The sequence below is a fragment of the Mobula hypostoma genome, chromosome X1 (assembly GCF_963921235.1).
Source record: "Mobula hypostoma chromosome X1, sMobHyp1.1, whole genome shotgun sequence".
Classification (NCBI taxonomy): domain Eukaryota; kingdom Metazoa; phylum Chordata; class Chondrichthyes; order Myliobatiformes; family Myliobatidae; genus Mobula; species Mobula hypostoma.
Genome location: NC_086128.1, coordinates 65,478,038 through 65,485,978, shown reverse-complemented (window position 1 = coordinate 65,485,978; position 7,941 = coordinate 65,478,038). Strand labels below are relative to the sequence as shown.

At 53.0% G+C, this 7,941-nt stretch overlaps 1 protein-coding gene across 1 annotated transcript in view; it reads left to right on the top strand.

Moving 5' to 3' along the window:
- Positions 1–4,246, top strand: part of pnpo (pyridoxamine 5'-phosphate oxidase) — a 30,255-nt gene extending 26,009 nt beyond the window's left edge. Inside the window, exons 6-7 of the mRNA XM_063038075.1 lie at positions 2,051–2,121; positions 3,460–4,246. Of these exons, the coding sequence (XP_062894145.1) occupies positions 2,051–2,121; positions 3,460–3,625 (237 nt within the window). The 3' untranslated portion in view covers positions 3,626–4,246. The remainder of the gene's footprint in view (positions 1–2,050; positions 2,122–3,459) is intronic.
- The last annotated feature ends 3,695 nt before the right edge of the window (positions 4,247–7,941 follow it).

Sequence of the window (7,941 nt, the reverse complement as noted above, 5' to 3'; positions counted from 1 at the left end):
CACAGACACAGACACACACTGTCTCACAGACACTCTCACAGACACTAAAATGGTAGAGGAACCCAGCAGATCAGGCAACATCTTCAAAGAGGAATAACCAGTCGACAATTTAGGAATGACCAGAGATTTATGGAGCCACCACCCGCCCCCCCCCGCCAAACTCCCCACCCCCCTCAGTTTGACTTAATGGTGGAGTCATACAGCAGAGAGTCAGGCCCTTCTGCCCATCCGGTCCCTGCTGACCAGGATGCCCCAGTCCACACTAGACCCAATTTTCCTGCATTTTGGCCCATGGAGAGCATTCTAGCTGGTTGTATCTCAGTCTGGTGTGGGGAAGGGCTACTGCACAGGATCGGGGGAAAGTTGTAAACCCGGCCAGCTCCCTCTTGGGCACCAGCCTTTGTGTGTAGTGTTTTTTCATTGATCCTGTTGTATTTCTCGGTTCTACCGTGAACGCCCGCAAGAAAATGAATCTCGGGATTCATTAGGTCGAATGAGGTTCTTCCAATCCCTTATCCAGGAACGGAGGTCCTGACATGGGAGGGGGTCGAGAGGAGGGTGACGAGAGTGATCCCGGCAATGAAAGGGTTTAGCGTACGAGGAGCGTTCTCGTTCCACAGTTTCGAGCATAAAAAAGTTGCTCCAGTTCCCAATGAATCTTTACCCCTTCACCTCGTGCACTTTACTTCCTGATACCCAGTCGCCCTAACTAGAGCACTGTGTAACAGTCTCAGGCTCAGATATCCATAGCTACGGTGCCCAAGGAGTTTACACAGTATTATAGTGATTTTAAACATTGCACTGTACTACTGCTGCAAAAAAAAACAAATTTCAAGATGTAAGTGAGTGATGATAAACCTGATTCTGATCTGGGTCTCTATTGTGGACTGAGAGTGGGAACGGGGCAGGGAGAGGGGAATCATGGTTGGGAAAAGGGGAAGGGAGAGGGGAATCATGGTTGGGAAAAGGGGAAGGGAGAGGAATCATGGTTGGGAAAAGGGGAAGGGAGAGGGGAATCATGGTTGGAAAAGGGGAAGGGAGAGGGGAATCATGGTTGGGAAAAGGGGAGAGAGAGGGGAATCATGGTTGGGAAAAGGGGGAGGGAGAGAGGAATCATGGTTGGGAAAGGGGAAGGAGAAGGGAATCATGGTTGGGAAAAGGGGAAGGGAGAGGGGAATCGTGTTTGGGAAAAGGGGAAGGGAGAGGGGAATCATGGTTGGGGAAAGGGGAGGGAGAAGGGAATCATGATTGGGAAAAGTGGGAGGGAGAGGGGGAATCATAGTTGGGAAAAGGAGGGAGAGGGGGAATCATGGTTGGGAAAAGGGGAGGGAGAGGGGAATCATAGTTGGGAAAAGGGGAGGGAGAGGGGAATCATGGTTGAGGAAAGGGGAGGGAGAGGGGAATCATGATTGAGGAAAGGGGAGGGAGAGGGGAATCGTGGTTGGGAAAAGGGGAAGGGAGAGGGGAATCATGGTTGGGAAAAGGGGGAGAGAGAGGGGAATCATGGTTGGGAAAAGAGGGAGGGAGAGGGGAATGATAGTTGGGAAAAGGGGGAGGGAGAGGGGAATCATGGTTGAGGAAAGGGGAGGGAGAGGGGAATCATGATTGAGGAAAGGGGGAGGGAGAGGGGAATCATGATTGAGGAAAGGGGGAGGGAGAGGGGAATCGTGGTTGGGAAAAGGGGGAGAGAGAGGGGAATCATGGTTGGGAAAAGGGGAAGGAAAAAGGGGAATCATGGTTGGGAAAGGGGGGAGGGAGCGGGAAACACCAGAGAGACATTTTGTAATGATCGATAGACCAATTTTTTGGAATCAGATGATCTTGCCTGGTGTCTCAGGGCTGGGTGTGTCTGCACCCCCCACCCCTGACACTCCTTCTCTGCCACCTGTCCCCACACCCCTCCCATGACACCCCACCCTCGCCACTCCCAGCGTCCTTTGCTCCCGCCAGATTTACGAACTCGCTCTCCGCTCCACGCTGACAAATACACTGCTGGTAATCGTGCAAAAGTCCCGACCTGCCCAACCTGTGGTTCACGTTCTTCTTGCAGTTTTTAAGGGCGAAGAATTCAGAGCTGGAGGAACTCTACAAAGCGCAGGAGGTGCCAATGCCTGACTACTGGTGAGCGGTGGCCGGGGTGGGGGACGGTGCAGGGGGTTGGGGGGGGGGCCGAGCGTAGGCCAGTCTGGTCAAGCCGGGGAGCGCAGACAGGTCCTGAAGCTAAATCCGGGGGCAGCTGGAGGGTGGTGGGGCGAACACTGGTGAGCCCGCCAGTTGTCAACCCCACTGGCTCACTCCCACGGTACACTGTGGCATGGCGGCTCGCTGCTTTGCGCCAGCAGGGGGCGCCGGGGTTCGGAGTTCAGTTCCCACATCCTCTGTCAGGGAGTCTCTGTACATCCTCCCCCCGCCCCCGCCCCGTGACCGCGTGGGTTTCCTCCGGGTGCTCTGGTTTCCTCCCACACACTCCCACGACCTACTGGTTAGTAGGTTAATTGCTCAGAGTGGATTGTCCTGTGATTAGGCTGGCGTGAAATCGAAGGGAGCCCTTACTCTGCTCAGTGAAATAAATAGAGCCTAGAACGTCAATCAGTTCACCACAGCACAGGCCCTTCGGCCCGTAATGCTGTGCTGACCCCTTAACCTGCTGTCAGGTCAATCGAACCCTTCCCTCCCACAGGCCCCTCTGTTTATCTACCGTCTATGTGACTATCGAAGAATGCCCCGAATGTATCTGCCTCTAACTCCGCCCTGGTAGGACGTTCCACACACCCACCACTCCATGTTAAAAAAAATATGACTTCTGACGTTCCGCACCCCCGCCCAATCAGTTTAAAATTATGCCCCCTGGTATTAGCCATTGCCATCCATGGGGCAAAGTCTCTGGGTTGTCTTTTCTATCTCTGCCTCTTACCACCTTGTACTCTTCTATCAAGTCACCTCTCATCCTCCTTTGCTCCAAAGAGAAAAGCCCCAGCTCGCTCAGCCTTTCCACATAAAACATACTCTCTAATCCAGGCAGCATCCTGGTGGATCTCCTCTGCACCCTCTCTAATCCAGGCAGCACCCTGGTGAATCTCCTCTGCACCCTCTCTAATCCAGGCAGCATCCCGGCGAATCTCCTCTGCACCCTCTCTAATCCAGGCAGCATCCTGGTGAATCTCTTCTGCACCCTCTCTAATCCAGGCAGCATCCTGGTGAATCTCCTCTGCACCCTCTCTAATCCAGGCAGCATCCTGGTGAATCTCCTCTGCACCCTCTCTAATCCAGGCAGCATCCTGGTGGATCTCCTCTGCACCCTCTCTAATCCAGGCAGCATCCTGGCGAATTTCCTCTGCACCCTCTCTAAAGCTTCCTGTAATGAGGCGACCGGAACGGAACACAATACTCCCAAGAGTTGTCTAGCCAGGGCTTCGCGGAGTTGCAACCTTACCTCACGGTGCAATCCTTTCCTTAAAGGGGCGGCTACCTCCTGGAGCCTGACATCATAGAATTCTGGCAAGGTCAGACTAACCGCCTGCACGATCGCATCCTGTTCCAGCGCCTGAAGGAGGACCGGGGAGCTGACTCCACCCTCACCCACAAGGCCGAGGGTGATTGGGTGTATAAGAGACTGTCGCCGTGACATCCTGCCATGCTCTCCGTGAATCCAGCCCTTTCCGTCTGACCTCAACGCCGCCTTACGCCTCTTCCAGGTTGTCCGATCTCCCACCCGGCGCCGCCCCTCACTCGGGATGAAAGGGCATCCCAGGGTTCCCCGTTCCCCAGACAGCAGCCTGCCCTCTCTCGCCGTCGGAGCCTCACCCCGCCACCCGCCTCCTCGTTCTGTTCCGAGCCTCGACCTGCGGGGCGCTGTCGCTCCTCCGCCAGTTTGTTCACCACCCCGTCGGAGGCTGCACCACTATTGGGGGAGGTAGGGAGGAGAGAGGCCTTCGCCATGAAAGCACAGAGAGGGCCCGTCCATTGTGCGGTCCTTCACTGTAACAAGAAGGAGAGGCCCCCCACTGTGTAGGAAAGAGAGGGTCCTTCACCGTAGCTACAAGGAGACCCTTCCATTGTCTAGGACAGAGAAGGTCCTTGTAGCTACAAGGAGACCCTTCCATTGTCTGGGGAAGAGAAGGTTCTTCACTGTAGCTACAAGAAAATCCTTCCATTGTCTAGGAAAGAGAGGGTCCTTCACCGTAGCTACAAGGAGACCCTTCCATTGTCTAGGACAGAGAGGGTCCTTGTAGCTACAAGGAGACCCTTCCATTGTCTGGGGAAGAGAGGGTCCTTCACCGTAGCTACAAGGAGACCCTTCCATTGTCTAGGACAGAGAGGGTCCTTGTAGCTACAAGGAGACCCTTCCATCGTCTGGGGAAGAGAGGGTCCTTCACCGTAGCTACAAGGAGACCCTTCCATTGTCTGGGGACGGGAGGGTCCTTCCCCACCATTTTGGCCGTCCATACAGCTGCCTGACACAAGCTATTGTGGGTCCAACGGAAACAACTCAGCTTGCATTCCAATGCAGAGAGGAGGAGAGATTTGGGGTGAGAATTCCGGGGCTCCAGACCAGACGCGCGGAGGTCATTGTGAATATGTGGTGATCTGAGGTTAGTAGGGATGTCAGGGCAGTGTTTGGTCCCCTACATTGGTGTCCGTCCAGATGATCTGTCCTGGCTAACCCCTCAGCCCGGCCCCTGGCCCATACCCTTCAAATTCTCATCCAGGTGCTTTGTAAACGCGAAGAGGGTCTCTGACTCCGCCACTCTTTCCAGGAGAAAGCTTTTGGCCACCACCACCACCACCATTCCCATCCCACCCGTCCATCAGGGAGAAGGTTTCTCTTTGGCCCCCCTCACCTAACCTCTGACCAATAACATCCGCTTATTGACTGACCTTGCTAAGGGAAATGGCTCCTTCCCATCCTCTCCCTCGAGATCCCTTGAGCTGACGCTCTGAGCTCATTTACAGTCAAGCCTGCATTCTCTACAGCCTTCCATCTGGGCCTGGAGGAGAGGATGGTGGGCCACATGGTCGGGGGGGGGTGCAGAAGTTGCCTCATTCCAACAAGTTCGAGTTTAATTGTCGTTCAACCTCGTGCATGAACACAGCCAGACGAAACAGTGTTCCTCCGGGGTCAAGGTACAAAACACAAAACCAACAGTCACACATGGCATAAATCATTATGTCCGCAGGAAATCATACAGTTACAAGAAATAATTTTGAAAACGTAATAATCTAGCCGGTCCCTGAGTGTCATGGCCTAATGATGGTGCATGGTATGTTGTTCTGAAGCCATGTTTCTGCCGAGACAAACTCACAGCAGTTTCTCATCTCACGCAGACGAATGCAATCCAGCTTGTCTTCCACTGAGCACACACTGGAGGGCAGCACTGCCGGGGGAGTCGGGGGGCAGCCCTCAACTCAGCACCATCTCCAGCAGCACACAACTTCCTCTGATGTCTGCTCCCCTGACGGCCGCGCCAGGCGACCCCAGGAGCCGGTCATGACCTTGCATTAACAACAGCCCACTCTGCTCATTACAAAATGGCTGACGCGCCTTCCATTCCCAGCTTCATGCAAATATTTTAATGAATGTTAATTTATGGTAATTTTTATGAACATGTGGCAGAATTGTCATGTGACCATGTGACTCAGCAGATGGTGGAATGGACCAATAGCTTTCTCTGTCCAATGAGTTCCCAGCCTAGGCCCAAGTAGTTGTCCATCAAGCCCCCTTCCGCCCTGTCCCATCTACCCTACCTGAGAGCTTAGGCTGAGTCAACAAGGATCAATTTTATTCACCATGTACCACTCAGTGGCTATATTATTGGGTACACCTGTACACCTCATTAATGCAAATATCTAATCAGCCAATCAAACGGCAGGAACTCGATGCATAAAAGCATGCAGACATGGTCACAAGGTTCAGTTGTTGTCCAGACCAAACATCAGAATGGGAGAAGAAATGTGATCTAAGTGACTTTGTGGAATGATTGTTGGTGCCAGATGGGGTGGTTTGAGTATCTCAGAAAAGCTTGATCCTCTGGGCTTTTCACTCCTAACGGTAGGGCGCCAAGGTGACCTGTTGGTTAGCGGGATGCTATTACAGCTCGGTGGGTGGGGGGGTGGCGTTGGTGTTCGGAGTTAAGTTCTGGTGTTCTACAAGGAGTTTGTACTTTCTCCCCGTGACCGCGTGGGTTTCCTCCGGGTGCTCCGGTTTCCGCCCACAGTCCAAAGAGGTACCGGTTGGCAGGTTAATTGGTCATTGTAAAGTGTCCCGTGATTAGGCTAAGGTTAGAGAGGTCGGTTGCTGGGCAGCACAACTTGTTGGGCTGGAAGGGCCTTTTCTGCACAGAAAAGTCTGAGGAGTTTACAGAGAATGGCGCGGGGGGGGGAAAAAAATCATCGAGTGAGCAGCACTTCTGTGGGCGGAAATGCCTTCCCCAGCAATGAGAAGAGGGCACGTCCTGGGTGACGGGGGGCCAGTCGTGATCGACGCCACCTTTTTGAGCATTAGTGTTTGAAGATGCTCCTGGATGCTGGGGAGGCCGGTGGCCATGGAGGAGCTGGCTGAGTTTACAACCCTCTGCAGCTTCGTCCCGATCTGTGCATTGCCCGCCACCCCGCCTCCATACCAGACGGCGATGCAGCCAGTCAGAATGCTCTCCACAGTACACCTGGAGAAATTTGCTGGCGCCTTTGGCGACAGACCAAATCTGCTCAGACTCCTGATGAGATACAGCCACTGTCGTGTCTTCTTTGCAGCCGCATCGATACGCTGGACCCAGGATACATCCTCAGAGACATACACTCCCTGGACCTTGAACTTGTTCACCCTCTCCATTACCGATCCCTCAATGAGGACGGGTGTGTGTTCCCTCGACTTCCCCTTCATGATGTTCACAATCAACCCCTTGATCTTACTGACGTAGTCAGTATTGTTGTGGATTCCCAGTTCCACTGGATCCTAAAATGAGGCACACCTCTTGGTTCAGTATTGAAGTTCAAGTTTATTGTCATCTGACTGTAAAAAAATGTACGACCAAACGAAACAACACGTCTCTCCACCACGGTGCACCCACACAACATATACATCACCCACAGCACAAAAAAAAACCAAAATATCATACCAGAAATAAGTTAATAAAATACAATTCAAAATGCATAGCACAGGTAGACAGTAAGCAGCTCGCTGTCCCAGTGACGAGACCCTCGGGGGTGGCAGGGTATTCGTTTGTCTCACAGCCTGAGGGGAAGAAACTGTTACCCAGTCTGGCAGTCCTAGTCCTGATTCCTGGAAGTTCTTCCTTCCATGTTTTATGTCCACCCATTAACCCGTGTGCCACCTTCCTGATGGTTCCTCCTTCCATGTTTTGTCTTCACCCGTCGACCCGTGTACCTCCTTCCCGACGGTAGTGGGTCAAAGAGACTGTGCGACTGGTGGCAGGGAGCCTCAACAGTGCCTCGAGTCCTTCGACTGCCGTGCTCCCGGTAAACAGCAGGGAGGAAGACCGCAGAAATCCACTCGGTGGGTATATTCATGGCGAATGTGTATGTGATGGGACTGTAGGTGTACATTTTCAACTCTTTGACAGAGCTCACTGTGTGCATTGTGTTCTGCAGCTGGTGTTATTACATGTGATTGTTGTTAATCAATAAACTGTGATCTCCAACCGCGTCTTCTACTGACACAGCAGAAACGTACCCTCCGTCGTTAGAATCCACTCTCTCCTCCTCTGCCTGACCAATAACACAGGAGGAGGTTCAGGAGAATAATCCCAGGAACGAAGGGGTTAACGTATGAGGAGCATTTGATGGCTCTGAGCCCATACTCGCTGGAGTTTAGAAGAATGAGAACATTGAAAGGCCTTGGATGTGGAGGGGATGTTTCCTATAGTGGGGGAGTCCAGGACCAGAGGGCACAGATAGAGTGGATGTGGAGAAGATGTTTCCTAG